This window comes from Aspergillus novofumigatus (assembly GCF_002847465.1).
Source record: "Aspergillus novofumigatus IBT 16806 chromosome Unknown P174scaffold_8, whole genome shotgun sequence".
NCBI classification, from domain to species: domain Eukaryota; kingdom Fungi; phylum Ascomycota; class Eurotiomycetes; order Eurotiales; family Aspergillaceae; genus Aspergillus; species Aspergillus novofumigatus.
The window spans coordinates 1,074,372-1,088,935 of NW_020194281.1; the positions used below are offsets into that span (position 1 = coordinate 1,074,372).

Genomic DNA, 14,564 nt, shown 5'->3' on the forward strand with positions numbered 1-14,564 from the left:
TATTCCGTAGACTGTTTACTCCGCAGTGGCTGGGGTGTTTCAGAGATAAATAAGGTACCTTTTACGGTACCTGTAGTACCACAGGTACGTACCGGACCGTACTTGGGTAGTGTAAGGTACGGTCTGCTTGGCGCCGCCGGACGCGGATGGCCTTTTCCTAGTCTACAGTGTACCTACAGTAAGGTATTCTCTCTCCAATAGTACTCGGTACACCACGTCCCCGGGGCCTTGTACCTTTACCTTAGGTAATAAGTACCTTACATAAATAACATCCTTGGAGCCTTCACCCCTGAAGTGAGAAGTTTCTACAGAGTATATCATCATCAGTTCACCACTACGGAGTACTATTATTGTTATTATTTATCATGGTTATTATTACTCCCTAGGCTTACCATAAGTATTGCTAGGAGTCCTAAATACTCCATATAATTAATAACCAATAACAGTTCATAGATCTATTTTGATACCCACTGTTAGCTGTTTTGTTGGTATTTATCAACCTGTGTGGGTGCTGCCAAGACGTTAAGCACTTAACAACGAGCATGAAGTCTGAGGGCTTGTCCTATCATTGTATACCGCCAAGAGGCCAATTGGGGACCCGAATGGTGATAGGGCTCCTTAATCCTGACTAAATATCGATCACTCCACTCCTTGCTTACTGTCATTCTCGCCCAAGGCCAGAATCAAAACCAATGGCGGGGTACTCATTCTATTCCTCTCCCCCTCCTTATCCAGGAAAAAAGCAGACCCCGTTGAATATAGTCAGTATTTCCCTAACCCTTACCCTAGAAGACTATCCTTATTATAAAGGAATTCTGACAGTAGCAGGGTTTATCTTTGCATATTCGCTCATAAACGTTATTCGAAATCCCGAACTCTGGCGCCTTATTTTATCCAAGAGGGATCTACCAGCCATGGGGTCAAGCGTCCAGAGCCTGACCCTCTCCATTCTGCTCCTGCTATTGCTATCGGGGAAAGCCCAGGCCTTCGGTGCCGGCAATATCGCATCAATTTCGCAAGTCGAGGGCCAAAATTGGCGCCATGGCGATATTGAAGATACATTGTTAACCTTGTTCTTGGCCCGTGCAGCTGGTGGCCGTAAATTTGGCAAGCTCGATGTTCAGCGCGTATATTTTGGAAATTGGCTTCGCGATTACAGCCAGGCCGTGGATGTCGGCACCCTGAAATATGTCAGTGCCGAAGCTATTCGCATCCTGATATGGGTTCTGGGGTTTCTTAGTTTTGGGTAAGCCGTCAACATTTGCAGGCATTGCCGCAATGATCACTTGCTGAAGAAACGTCTGCAGCTACGGAACCAAAGAATTTGAGGTGACCACTGAACGCCTAGGTTGCTATGAGCCTACTGAGCATATCGATAATCCTCTCGGTTATGCCGAAGGGGAGGACGCGCGCCGGTATGACCGTCGATTGAGAGGCCCCGTTGACGAGAAGCGCGAGCTGTCGGTCGATCCCAGGACAGGTGGGAACCCCATTTCAACTGAAAACTTAGCCCGGCTGATCTCTCAAATCCCCAACATATAGGCCTGAAAAACTATATAGCTAGTGAGGATCTCGGCATCGGGACCTCTGCGGGCCTGGTCCGCAGAGTCTTTAAGCGTTCGGTTGAGCTGGGACGGCGGTATGCAAGATCACGTAATGATGATGACCTCCATGAGGCTCTTCGTTTGCTTGGCACTGGCCTCCATTGCTTGGAAGACTATGCAGCACATTCCAATTACACTGAACTGAGTCTTATTGAATTGGGAGAATCAACGGTCTTCCCGCACGTGGGTCGCAACACCAAAGTTGAAGTTGACGGTGCTCAGGATTACGTCTATCCCATTGTTACTGGCACTTTTGGCGGTGTGGACTTTTTTCACTCGGTACTGGGTGAGCTGTCGGACAAGACGATTCAATCTGAAGTCCAGTCTCTTGAAGGGGTCATCAATGAGTCACAAAGTGGAACTCCCTCCGAGAGCCTCATACAGGACTTGCTCAACAAGATCCCCGAGGGACTGATTGGAAATAGCGATGATCAAGCCAACAAAATGGACGAGTTCAAAGCCAAGTCTCAAAACGCCAAGCAGCACAATCAAGAGATCAGTCCCCGTGAGCCCGAGGAATGGACGCGGTACTTGGACGATGTGCATCAGCAGATTTACCCTGTTCTTGAGTGGCATGACGAGCTCATTAAGTCCATCAATCGCGCCATTGAAGAGATCCCAGTCTTGCCGGAGCTGATTGAACAGTTTCAGGAGCAGATCAACATCTTCGTCTTCTCCATTCTTGCGCCCTATATACTTCCCATCATCCGGCAGGTCAAGGTCGAGCTTCAAACCGGCTCCTCCGAAGTCATTGAAAGTAGCCGGGCACAGCAGCACGTTGTATTCAATGATGATGATTCCTCAGACCCCACCCACTCGATGCTCTCCAAAGATCATTTCTCGAACGTCCTGAACGAACCGGCCGGCCAGATTGCCTCCCGAGTAGTCAAATGGACAGTACCTCAGCTGATGGAGTGCTGGGACGATGAAAACATTGATGTGGACAGGACACTAGACCGAATCATCACCGGCGTCTTCCATCATCCGGCTTTACGTCAATATGGTGAGGACGGAGCATCTGATATACGCCAAATCATGTTCAACACTGTCGAGGAGTGGTGGGGCAGAAAAGATGAGGCGGAACAGGAGAGTCTTCGGGAACAGCTCTCTCGTGAGGGTGTTCGTGAGGGCAAGAATCACAAAGAAGGCGTGCATGATTCAGGACATGGATGCGGTAAGCCTCTAACACTCCATAGGGGTAAAACTAGCCCCGAGGAGAGTTATAAGCCGAGCACCAGCGGTCTTGGTAAGATTGCGGCAGAGGCTGCGGGCGGTGGAGCTCTCGGAGGCTTAGTTGGAGGTCTTGTGAGTGGAGTCGGATCTATTCTACTAAGCGATTCCAGCCCCCGTCGGTCTGATAATGAAAGACGCGAGACTGATTTTCAGGGGGATGGGCGCCTTGGACAATCTCACCGACAGTATGGAGGCCAGAGCCGATTCGAAACAAAGGCTGACGGCGAGGATCGATATTCCGGGGAAAGCAAGTACGGAAGGGAGGCTCGACAGGGATGGAATGAAGGCCGCTCAAGAGACGATGATGGCCCGACATACGAAAGCACCTCGAGCTACGTCCGTGGGGGAGGAGGGGATGATCATGAGCGACGGGAATGGTCCCAAGATCACCAAAGGCACGGTTCACGAGGTGGTAGACAAGATTACGAGGATACGCACGTGAACCCTGATCGCCGTTCAGACTCCGAATGTTATGAGACCGCTGAGGGATATCCTTCCGTTGAGAATCGGAGAGGTGTAGAGTACAGTCGCGATCGACCAGACTATGATGGTGGTGAAAGTCGGTGGTCCCAACAAAGACCGCAGGCGGCTTATGAACGTGCAGACGATGATAGGAGAGACGATACGAATTCCAGGTACGATTATGACAGCGGCCGTTCTACATATGACACTGCACGGACTGGGCTCCATGAACACAGCAGGCCAGACAGGTTAGTGAAACATACGTTAGGGGACTTTGGCCGACGTTGACCTTTTACTCGGATGTATCACTGACCACGTCTGCGCAGGGAATATCAGCCACGGTACGAGGGCCGGCAAGGAGCATACGAAGAAGTTGAAGAATATCACACTCGAGTAGAGTACCGTGGAGACGAGGACAACGACAGCAGTGAGTACGCCGAGCCACGGCATGGGTACGGAAGACGCTACGAAGCAGAGTCAAGGGGTTACGGATATTAGCGACGCGATCGGTCAATCTAATCGCTAGTATCGAAAACGTCGTTTGCACACCATCTTTACTTTGCGCTCTTCCTTCTTTGGCTTGTTCAAGCTACGTGAAGTACCTTCCTTAGTACTGTTGTTGTAAATGCCACTGTTCACCACTTCTTTAATTCCCCTGGCGTTGGTTGTTCTACTCGAACAACTTTGTCGCAATTAAGTAAGCGAAGGGGATCCAGCGCCATTTTTACCTGCATAGAGTCAACGTCGGGATCCAAACCAGTCCCACAGCTAGAGTCCTAATAACTTACCCGCCGCATAGTGTCCACCGTGGTTTCCCCAACTTCATGCTGAAGATAGTCCCGCTTGATGAGGCCAACCCCGTGTTCGCCAGTGACTGTGCCTTCCATTTCAACTGCTCGCTTGACCATTCGGTGCACAACACCTTCCGCAATTTTCTTTTCATCCTCATTGAACAGGATAATTGCTAAGAAAATTGGGCAGAGATTAGCTTTATGCTTTTACTTAATGATGGGAAAACAGCAGGTGTAGTACCGTGAAAATTGCCATCCCCGACATGGCCGCAAATTCCGGCCAACAATCCGCTTTCTGTCATATCCTGCTTCGTTGCCTCGATTATGTCGGGCAGCTTGCTCATCGGCACTGCCACATCGGTGGTCCAAACGCGGTCCTCGGGACCTCGCCTCATGGACATCACACTCCAGAGCGCGTCTTTCCGAGCACTCCAAAGTTCTTTCATTTCATCTTCCCCTCGAGCGAATTCGAAAGATTGCCCTGCACTACTAGAGACGATTTTCCGAACAAGCTCAATTTGTTCTTTGACCCCCACGGGGTCCCTGTGAATTTGAAGAAGAGAGTAGGTGACTCCTTCCACTGTCGACGAGTCGTCCGACTATCGTTGATGCATTTCATTTGGACGTCATCAAGGATCTCAACCCCCGCAACTGGGATACCTTCTTCCACCACGCGGGTCACGCACTCTGCGGCGTTGTGAATGGATGGGAAACTAGCAACGGCAACGCTTTGACTCTTGGGCTTGACAGTCAGCTTCAATGTAGCCTCCGTCACAAGCCCAAGAGTTCCTTCACTTCCAATGAACAGCCTGGTGAGATCATAGCCGGCGCTCGATTTCCGCGGACGTTGTCTTGTTTTGATAATAGTTCCATCTGCAAGGACAACAGTCAAAGAAAGAACCCATTCTCGCATTGTGCCGTATCTGTAAGCATTGGTCCCGGAACAGCCAGTGCCGACCATACCGCCAATCATAGCGCCGGGACCCGGGTCAGGTGGAAAAAAGAGACCTTCTTTAGACAATTCCTCATTAAGGTCTTCCCACCCAACTGCAGGCTGGACCACAACGTCAAGGTCCTTTTTGTGGAGCTCCAGGATACGATCCATGCGGCGAAAATCGATACACACCCCTCCTCTCGTGGGAGCAAAATGCCCCTCCAGACTGGTACCACCGGAGTAGGGCGTCACAGGAATGACCCGTTGATGGCAGACTTTCATAATTCGGGAAACCTCCTCGGTGGTTGCTGGATAGAGGACAAGGAAAGGCCTTTCATCTTTTTTGAGTGTGTACGAAGACCAATCAGAACCGGAATGTACATCGAGGTCACCATGTTCCGTGGATACATTTTCCTTTCCTAGAATCTCAACGAAGTCTGCCCAAGCGGCCTGTAGATTTGCCGGTGAGATATTGTGGAGCGGCGGCTCGATTTCGAAGAGGGTGGTGGTTGACGACGTTGGAAGACTAGCGGGCTTCAATGATCCTAGGTAATATGCACCAGTAGAGAAGAAAACCAATGCTATTAAGATGAGAATTAGAGCCATATTGAAGAAAGAAGATGAGCTAAAGTACCCATGGCACGTATCCCTGAGCGGATCGCATACCGAACGTCAAAGCCGCATAGCGACCACCTGGTGACTGAGTCTGATACTGAGAAAACCGTTCCTGCTCAGCGCGCTCCCGCTTCAACCGCTGCTGCGTACTCTCATACAGCTGATTCTTAAAGGACTGCGACTTATCGTTGGCAGAGATTCGAGCAGTTGCCCTGAAGTATCGGTACTGGTACGTAGGTGTGGTCGTCCTCGGCCGAACAGCATGGGAAACCGCCCTCCTCCAGGGCTGGAGGAGGACATTCGATCCGACCATAGTAATGGGGAATTAAATATAAACCAAAGATAGCAAATATCTCGACCCAACCTTCAGGTAACTCAGATAGAAAGGCGTTTGATTTTTCCGTCAGGTCAGTGATACTCCGTTCATGACGGATAATTTCTCCTCAGCAGCGCTCCAACGGAAATATGCATATGCATCTAGCTTAATAAGCCTTGCTCATTGGCCAGTCCTGGGAAAACTACCTATCTACCTTACTCCGTAGAGGGGTATGAGTGTTGTGATTGTGATTATTACCTAGGTATGTCCTCTTTCTTTCTTTCTTCTTTTATCATATTTTTTACTTCTTGCGTGTGTGAGTTATTGTTTTTATAGCTACGGTATAACGGCTAAAAAGTTGATCATCAATTGTCCCACTGCGTAGTCAAGTCATTCCTAAATCTCAAAGAACTGTGGGTGTAAATACAGACACATTTTTCAGTTGGACTTCATCTCCACAACGCTAACTTATTTACCCGTCTGGCGATGATGGTCACGGGAACAGTAAATATGGGGACTATTGAAAGGAGATGAGGAAGGAGATGGTCAAGCAGGAACAGACTCTCACTAGGTATAAATGTTTAAGGATACCTTATATGCGAAGATGGGAATATGATGTACTCATGGCAACTGCTTCTTAGGTGGGCTATGACATCAGTTTGACACCAACCACATCCCCAGAGTAGCCATATGAATATTAGGTGGCATGAGAGGCGAGTCTCATCCGAAGCTGAATCTAAGAAGACCATTATTTCCCCCTTCCGTCTTCTTTCCTGTTTCAACCTCTTTCTCCCAGCTTCGCCGGCTAAATAGGAGGTACCACACGGGTAATTTCCAATACCTACAAAGTAAAAGGGTCTCGCCCGACCCGACTGAGGTCAAGTCACCCCCACCAGTGTGACCAGACAACTGGGCGGGGAGCGGAGATATTCAATTCAGGTCGCTATATTATCCACTATCTAGATAGATGTTTCTCTGAAAAGCTCGCTGCTCCAGTTCATAAGTTCTGGTTCTGGATAATTTGGGTAAGCTTTCTTTCTCCACACGCCCCTCCTCTCTTTTATCCTGTCGAGTATAACAGTAGCAAGCAACCCTCCTTCTCTTCCTCTGTCTTTCCCCTTCAGCTTACCTCCGTGTACCTTCTTCAGACCGCCGACGTTCTCACAAAACAACCGGCTGAGATTTCCTATATCAATAAAGGAATGATAAGAAGAAGAATAGACGGCGAACCTTGAGCACAGACAAAAGCGATACAAAATGAGTACATCAACAGCCACTGCCCAGGTGTGTCCGCGTCTCTGGTGTCATTACCAACCATGAAAGGCAATAGGAGCGCGGAGAAGGGGAAAGAAGAAGCAAGAAGGTTAACAACTTATCGAAATAGAATCTGTCCTTTGTCCTCGAAGGTATTCACCAGGTCAAATTTGAAGATCGACCTATTCCAGAACTAAAAGACCCTCACGATGTACTGGTGAACGTCAAATTCACTGGTATCTGTGGCAGTGATGTACGTATCTGCGCATTCAGCCTAACACTCTATATCCACCTGTCCCGCGGGATCGTTGATCAGGCTGACTGTTTCGCATCGGTTGCATTCAGGTCCACTATTGGGAGCATGGTTCGATCGGCCAGTTTGTTGTGAAGGATCCTATGGTCTTAGGGCATGAGTCCTCCGGAGTCATCAGCAAGGTCGGCTCAGCTGTCACAGGCTTGAAAGTTGGAGACCGTGTCGCCATGGAGCCAGGTATTCCATGCCGTAGATGCGAACCTTGCAAAGCTGGCAAATACAACCTCTGTGAGAAAATGGCCTTCGCAGCGACTCCACCATACGATGGCACGTTAGCCAAGTTCTATGTACTTCCCGAGGACTTCTGCTACAAACTTCCCGACAGTATCTCCTTACAAGAGGGGGCTCTCATGGAGCCTCTAGGCGTCGCTGCTCACATCGTGAGACAAGCAAGCGTCACCCCCGGCCAGTCCGTGATCGTTTTCGGAGCCGGGCCCGTCGGGCTTTTGTGCTGTGCCGTCGCAAAAGCTTTTGGCGCCGCTAAAATCATCGCTGTGGACATACAAAAGGCGAGACTGGACTTTGCCAAGAAATATGCGGCAACATCAACTTTCGAGCCCGCCAAAGTAAGCGCGGTGGACAACGCGGACCGACTGAGAAAAGAGAACAACCTAGGAGTTGGTGCAGATGTGGTCATCGACGCCTCAGGGGCTGAACCGTCCGTTCACACCGGAATTCATGTTCTGCGCCCTGGTGGCACATACGTGCAAGGTGGCATGGGCCGGAGCGAAATAATGTTTCCAATCATGGCGGCCTGCACGAAAGAGTTGAATATCAAAGGTAGCTTTCGGTATGGGAGTGGTGACTATAAGCTCGCGGTCGGCCTGGTCGCATCCGGCAAGGTCAATGTGAAGGATCTTATCACCGGTGTGGTCGAGTTCCATGACGCTGAACAGGCATTCAAGGAAGTCAAGGCCGGGAAAGGCATCAAAACACTCATTGCTGGGATCCAAGATTGAGACGGCCACCCCGATGATCATATAACTTTCGAAAAAGTGTAATTCGAATCAGTGGACCTGCGCCGTCTCGGCCCCTACCTATTTTGAGACCAGGAGGCGAAGAAGACATGGTAGCCGCTCTGGAGTCTAATATTTGGAATAAAATAATATAGTTGTATATCTGAGCCCAACTCAAGTCAACCACGAATTTCGCTGGTCACGCGACGCAGGATTGGCAGAATTTCAGCCGCTCTCAAGTGACAGAGCTGTAGGTGGTCTCATGCATAATGAGGTATTCGCTGATTAGCCACAATGGCAAGGGAAGCCATATCAGAGGAGCGATGAGAGGCATTAGGGACTCGCACAGCGTAGAAGAAAAAGGCAAAGAAAAAGGAAAATAAAAGAAGGGGTCAGGCAAAATTACCGGGTCCATTGTTCATGAAAATATCGAGCAGAAATGGAACCTAACTCCGAGGCAAAGAGGGCAATGTAAGGTATCTAGGGCGTGTGCGTGCGGAATAAGGAACCAGACAGAAGAGGTAAGGCAAATGCACACCTCCGTTATGTTGTATACGGGGTAAATGAATACCGATGCGCAGACCTTCCAGAGGAGAAGGGCTAAGATAAGAGCAATGAGTGACTATGACGCGAGCGAGGGAAGGGCACGCCCAACAATCCACACGTGCCAGAGGTTTAACCGCTCGAAAGGGTCAACAGCATCCGGTACCCTTCTTTTGGTGCGAGCCGCTGAGTCGAAAGACCTCTTCCCATTCTCCCATGTTGCTTCTCCAGTTATTCACTCCCCTACTGCCACCCCGTCCTTTTGGATTCCTGCGATGCAGTTGCACGGAATTATCATCGACTGTCATTCGACTTCGAATACTCGACCCATCGCTAGTGCCCTGGCCATACAGTCCGCCATCTCCATATTGAATGCCACTTTGAGGATCGTCGGGATCGATCTCCCCTAGCTCAATCTTGGTAAGGATAATTCGTGCCAACCGGTTGAACAATTCTTCCACGCCCTCTCCGGTAAGAGCCGACACCTCGACAGCAACAGGAATATTCGCCTTGGCAGCCCAGTGCCCTGACTCTTCGGCACTCACTTGACGACCTTCAAAGGCATTTGTCGCCGTGAGCCTTGTTCCAGTACCCAAAAGGCTTGTAGATCGAACGGAACCAGGGACCGAGTCGATTGGGAATGATGACTGCTTGCTGCTAGTGCTGGAAGGAGTAGGGGGTGCTCTTATGCTGTCATCTGCGAAATCGCCATGGGTCGCGGAGTCAGACGCAAGGTCCGCCTTATTCCCAGCCAGGAGAACAGTGAGGTTAGGAGATGCAAGGGCACGTGCATCCATTAAAAAAGTAGGAAGCGCTGCGAATGAAGCTTGCGAAGATATGTCGTAGATCAGGATAGCGCCTGCAGCTCCGCGATAGTACGATCTTGAGACGGAACGAAATCTCTCTGTGCCCGCGGTGTCCCAAAGCTGCAGTTTAATCCTTGTTTTTCGGGGACCGGATCCGAGCCTGACTATTTTCGAGGAGAATTCGACCCCGATCGTTTGTGATGACAACACTCTCCCTACAGTCGCATGGTGTATTAGCGAGCCGGCTATCCAGCTCAGGGGGAGCAAGGGATAGGATCAGGCTCAGTCAGGGTTCGGAGCCGTACATTCGTCCTTCACGAATCGATGTAATACACATGACCTGCGGTGAGCCGTACCATGTGAGCAACAGTAGCAAAATACACTTGGGAGGGTATCAAGAGCAAGACACATACTTTCCGGCACCGCTTGGCCCAAGCAGGATCACTTTGGCCAGATAATCATACATGCTCTCCAGCTCCTTCAACAGCGTTAGTTGATACGCCCTCAAGCACTAAAGAGTTTAATGTTCCCTGGGTACCTGATTTCCATCGGGAAGAGAAGGTGACGAAGAAGCATTCGACAGACCTCTTTGGCGCGCCATGGGTTCAAGTATGAGGAGATCAAGAGCGCGTTGAAGAGAGCCAAAAGCAAAAAGAGCGCAGATGCTCTTTGACGTGGTCTTTATTTCCTTTTGAGGGGGAAGGCTTTTGGATTTCGGTAAAGGGGCAGTTAAAGTCGATGCTTTAACTCCAAATTTCGGGGGCACGGGACTACATGTTAGATCATAGGTACCTTAGAAGGCCGCTAAGTTCGACTGACCCGTGTCCGGTTTACGCACTCGCCTGAACCTTTAATGCAACTCGCCTCATGTAAGCAGTCGTAAATCATCGTTCTCATTGTATGGCAGAAGCTTTTACGCTTTAAGGATAAGATCAATTCTCTGCGAATATTGCTCCCTTTCCCGTTGTCTATACTGTATCCGCTGCCAATAGGCTTAAGTGGTATGAACCAGGTCTCAAACGGGATTCACGAAGAAATGGATCATCAAAGACGTACATGCACGCTCGCTGTATCCTCAGGCTTGAGAGGCGCGTTGAATGACCTCTGATAGTCATATTGCAGTTGCTTTGCGTTGACATTCGACAACCTCCCCCGAACAGCAATGACAGGCCCAGGGCCGAGGTCATAACATGTGGGATGCTTCGTATTGGCAATGGAGCTTTGCGATATGGAGACTACGTCACATGGAAGTGTCAAACAGGACGAGATATTATCTCTGATTCTCACTTTGTTATTGATCCATGACCATTCTCGAGGCGGGAAGAAGTTTACCAGATAGATGGGGAATCATATTTCAGGCTGCAGGATAGTCAATCGATCATTGTCTGGTTTCAACTGGTTGTCAATCAGCACAGGCGATGCCAACCTAGTAAACAACATCTAGTTCGGATGGGCTACTAGGGAATAAGGTGACAAGGAAGAATGATGGAGAAGTCAGGTAGAAACAATTAATGACTCAAAACTGCCTCGCATGCTTGTAGACCGTGGTCGTCCATCCCTCACAACAATGCCTGCTCATGGGATGGTCGCACCAACAGCACAGTAAGGGAGTGTCAGCAAGTTGAGACCTTGTTGCCGATCCCATTGTTGCCCCCTCGTTGGCAGATCGCTCGTTCAATAATGCAGACTTAATCTGGGTACTGCGAGTTAATTTTCGGCTCGTCTTTCGTGCGAAAGATGAACTGCTACCAAGAAAAGTCGGGCCATTTCTGGTAGCGACTGGACAAGAATCAGGACTAGCGAGCTTCGCGTAACTCTCAGGCGGCATATTATGCCAGTATTTACATGAACAACAGATCACAAAAGTCTTCGTGATCGACTGACTTCTTTGGCAGGCTCGTGTCTCTGTGGCCGACCTGTCACCTGGAGGGCTGCCCACCTTAGATACCGCGACATCTGAGAATTTGCTCACACGGGTGGAATCGTTCAATTCGATCATATTCTGCACAAAACAGGGTCCAGATGCTGCTGCAGACTTACCATTCAAGCAGCCGTCATGGCCTCGGGGTACAGATCTTATCGATCCAGCTTCATCGGCAGTATTGTAGTCTTCCGAACAAGGCTCTGGAGATGAGCTTCGCGAAGATGCGCTGCCTGGTGTTGCAAATCCCTGCGCATCAAGTCTTCTACGTGATTCGTGCTCTGGCAGTGTAGGTATATCCTGGTTGACCCCCGCTGTCGGGGTATCATGAATAGCTGGAGCTACTTGGCGATTATGTTTCACGCTCAGGTGATTAATATTCTTGTCATCTGCTGAAGCCTGAATTCGTGACTTCACAGACAGCTGTGGGGGGTTTGAAACCGGTGCTGAGGTTTGAGTCAAATGACGAGTCCGTGGATGTTGCGAAGAAGCGTAATCAAGGGCTTCTTGTTCTTTCGAGACACGCGTGTTTGCGAAATTGTTCGATTTGGGCGTACGCTCAGAGGCAGCATCTTGTGCCTTACCTTCCCTCTCTGTCTCCGATTGGCTATTGGTTGAAGGCTGTGAGACTTGCAAAGATCCCACAGCAGGAGACATGGGCATTGCAACCGTCACCAATGGGGAGGATGGAGTCCGTCTCGCGCCGCTGGATCCTCCCGAATTGCGCAAGCGCGAAATGCTGGCGTTTCCAGCGAGTGACTGAGAACTCCCACCGGTTGTCGAGTCACCTGCAAGGGGGGATGGTTTGAAAGTTCTCCTGGGAATAGACTTGACTGATACCTTAGTTGGTAAGCTGCTTGGGTTGCCAATTGTACTTGGGTTCGATTGGGAAACTGCGCCCATCTTCGATGACCCAAGAGGTTGCGAGTCGTAGAGCTTTCCATTCTGTGTTACATCCCTCTGGACAAGCGATGGGTGCTGAACCTTGTCTGGAGACCGGCCCTGGAGCTGATCGTTATCTCGAGCCCTTCTTGCGAGGTGCAGAGTCGCTGCGAACGATATCGGGTCCAAATCAGGCGCCGTCTGTAAGCTACGTGACTTTGACGATTTGCCTTGGTCGCCAATCTGCAGATTTGCATCGTCTAAGGTTGGCTCAGGCTTCTGTAAGGAGCGTTCTTCGTTCGCCTCTAGTGTCTCCGATTGGATCGTTGCAGTTGTGGTCGCTGGTGGTGATGGCGATTGCGCCGGCGACGTTTGGTCTTGAAGCAGAGCATTGCTCCCAACAATTAGCCCTTTTGATATTACTGCACTAAATCTCTCCGGCAAACTTGTGGATAAAGAGGGTTTAGCGACCTGTGAGGTTGAACCATCGTCCGCTGGTGTTTTCGTTGGAACAGGTGCGCTATCTTTTGATTCTTCGCCATTCCTGCCATTTACAGAGCTTGATCGTGACGTTGATGTACGCCTGGAAATTGAGAACAAGCCAGAAAGACGCCTCGAAGAAGGCCGAGATTCATCAGCACTCACACTAGAGCCCCTGCTAGAGCTACCAAGGGGCTGCTTCTTTGTCAGGCGACGAGACTCCCTTTTCAGTGAATTATGGTTCCCAGCCAATTGTGTCTGTTCGAGCTTCAAGAGTCGTTTCTCAAGCTCTATCCTCTCTGCTTCCAGGCGTCGTGTAACTCGTTTGTCCTTCTTTTGTGAGACGGTGTTGGTCCCACTTTGAGCAGTAGATTGTTCAATAGAGCGAACAGCATTTTCGGGCGTGCCAGAAAAGCCTTGGACATTCTCTACTGCGTGCTCTAATCCTGTTGAAGATATCTGGCGTCTAGACCACAGTTGCGGTTCTCCAGACGCCGCACCACATGCTTGGGCGAAATCCAAATCGCCCAGATCAGGGCTCCCCCTCGTAGGGTGGTGAGAAGACTGATGGTTGTACTGGCCATTGTGGTATGGTTTTGTGTCGGTCCCTTCTTTCCTATACTGCCGATGCTGATCAGGCGCAGCTCTTGCACTTGCGTTTGAAGGGACATGCCAGGATTCTCGCTGCTTTCGCTTCCATATGTCAGTAATGAGGCTCCTAAATGCCTTGACAGATCTAGGTCGACCAACGCATACATGCTAAAGCCCACACCACAGGACCATGCAGGATTAAGAGAAATAGTCAAAAAGCAGGTGGACTCACAATTTCTTGCCTGTCAACATTGAAGATCCGGTGAAGTTGCTGAGTTATTGAAGACCGGCGTCTTCTCTTATTCTGGGGGTTTTGTTCCATTCTCACTGATGCTCCTCTAACCGACAATGAGACAGACAATGCGGGGCCCTGTCACGTATGGCGAAGCCGTTGAATCTGAATCTGATCGCAGAGAAGTCTCCCCAAATAATCCGTTCAGGCTTAGACTGGCAGATTCGCAATGAGATTTTCCATGGAACACAGTAAGAAAAAAGTACTCTTGAAGCACTCGAAAAACAACGGGAATTTCTGATTTCGTCATTGGACGAGTAACATCAGTGAGAGCCTGAACTGGCAGACGATGTGCACCGATTTAAAACGACTCTTCTGGTTTCAAATTATCTCGAGATGGCGAAAAGGCCAGTCAACACCTCCGGGTTGGGAGTTATTAGACCTCAATGGTTTTTCTTTCTGAACTGCTACCTGTCGTGACTGGGCCAGCCTCAAATTTGCCCGATGCTGCAGCCGCATGTGATGCATTGATTTGATTGGAGAGAGGGGGAAAGGTCTCAGCTACCTCCCACAGCCTTAGAGACAGGTACTCAAGCCTTTCTGTACTCCGACCTCCGTACCTTAGCAGAGT

General features: G+C 49.8%; 5 protein-coding genes across 5 annotated transcripts; 2 read left to right on the forward strand and 3 right to left on the reverse strand.

Annotated features, from left to right (window-relative positions):
* The first annotated feature begins 732 nt into the window (after nucleotides 1-732).
* On the forward strand, nucleotides 733-4,028 carry P174DRAFT_445186 (Het-C domain-containing protein). Its single transcript, XM_024828274.1, has 5 exons — nucleotides 733-761; nucleotides 829-1,246; nucleotides 1,308-1,480; nucleotides 1,543-3,547; nucleotides 3,626-4,028. Exons 2-5 carry the CDS (start codon nucleotides 915-917, stop codon nucleotides 3,795-3,797), a joined length of 2,682 nt encoding a protein of 893 aa, XP_024678863.1. The 5' UTR covers nucleotides 733-761; nucleotides 829-914; the 3' UTR covers nucleotides 3,798-4,028.
* Nucleotides 3,935-5,952, reverse strand: P174DRAFT_463719 (FAD-binding oxidoreductase; the record flags this gene model as incomplete). Its single annotated transcript, XM_024830310.1, has 5 exons — nucleotides 3,935-4,075; nucleotides 4,106-4,263; nucleotides 4,332-4,633; nucleotides 4,663-5,605; nucleotides 5,691-5,952. 5 exons carry the CDS (start codon nucleotides 5,950-5,952, stop codon nucleotides 3,935-3,937), a joined length of 1,806 nt encoding a protein of 601 aa, XP_024678864.1.
* Nucleotides 5,953-6,947: 995 nt separating this feature from the next.
* P174DRAFT_292374 (NAD(P)-dependent alcohol dehydrogenase) lies at nucleotides 6,948-8,597 on the forward strand. Its single transcript, XM_024821597.1, has 4 exons — nucleotides 6,948-6,980; nucleotides 7,156-7,239; nucleotides 7,340-7,462; nucleotides 7,555-8,597. The coding sequence occupies exons 2-4, from the start codon at nucleotides 7,213-7,215 to the stop codon at nucleotides 8,479-8,481; spliced, it is 1,077 nt and encodes a 358-aa protein (XP_024678865.1). The 5' UTR covers nucleotides 6,948-6,980; nucleotides 7,156-7,212; the 3' UTR covers nucleotides 8,482-8,597.
* A 573-nt stretch (nucleotides 8,598-9,170) lies between these two features.
* On the reverse strand, nucleotides 9,171-10,428 carry P174DRAFT_395743 (putative Ras family GTPase (Rab4b); the record flags this gene model as incomplete). Its single annotated transcript, XM_024823702.1, has 4 exons — nucleotides 9,171-10,042; nucleotides 10,133-10,167; nucleotides 10,241-10,305; nucleotides 10,366-10,428. 4 exons carry the CDS (start codon nucleotides 10,426-10,428, stop codon nucleotides 9,171-9,173), a joined length of 1,035 nt encoding a protein of 344 aa, XP_024678866.1.
* A 778-nt stretch (nucleotides 10,429-11,206) lies between these two features.
* On the reverse strand, nucleotides 11,207-14,403 carry P174DRAFT_292545 (uncharacterized protein). Its single transcript, XM_024821598.1, has 2 exons — nucleotides 13,934-14,403; nucleotides 11,207-13,803 (listed from the first exon to the last, which is right to left on the reverse strand). The coding sequence occupies exons 1-2, from the start codon at nucleotides 14,021-14,023 to the stop codon at nucleotides 11,344-11,346; spliced, it is 2,550 nt and encodes an 849-aa protein (XP_024678867.1). The 5' UTR covers nucleotides 14,024-14,403; the 3' UTR covers nucleotides 11,207-11,343.
* Between the last annotated feature and the right edge of the window lie 161 nt (nucleotides 14,404-14,564).

What these genes read in the sequence shown, in the direction of transcription:
- P174DRAFT_445186 (XM_024828274.1), top strand. Translation starts at nt 915, where the DNA reads ATGGGGTCAAGCGTCCAGAGCCTGACCCTCTCCATTCTGCTCCTGCTA. An exon ending in CTGGGGTTTCTTAGTTTTGG is followed by an intron (nt 1,247 to 1,307) that starts GTAAGCCGTCAA and finishes AAACGTCTGCAG; the next exon opens with CTACGGAACCAAAGAATTTG. An exon ending in GAACACAGCAGGCCAGACAG is followed by an intron (nt 3,548 to 3,625) that starts GTTAGTGAAACA and finishes ACGTCTGCGCAG; the next exon opens with GGAATATCAGCCACGGTACG.
- P174DRAFT_292374 (XM_024821597.1), top strand. Translation starts at nt 7,213, where the DNA reads ATGAGTACATCAACAGCCACTGCCCAG. An exon ending in CATCAACAGCCACTGCCCAG is followed by an intron (nt 7,240 to 7,339) that starts GTGTGTCCGCGT and finishes TTATCGAAATAG; the next exon opens with AATCTGTCCTTTGTCCTCGA. An exon ending in CTGGTATCTGTGGCAGTGAT is followed by an intron (nt 7,463 to 7,554) that starts GTACGTATCTGC and finishes GGTTGCATTCAG; the next exon opens with GTCCACTATTGGGAGCATGG.
- P174DRAFT_292545 (XM_024821598.1), bottom strand. Translation starts at nt 14,023, where the DNA reads ATGGAACAAAACCCCCAGAATAAGAGAAGACGCCGGTCTTCAATAACT. An exon ending in ATGTTGACAGGCAAGAAATT is followed by an intron (nt 13,804 to 13,933) that starts GTGAGTCCACCT and finishes GACATATGGAAG; the next exon opens with CGAAAGCAGCGAGAATCCTG.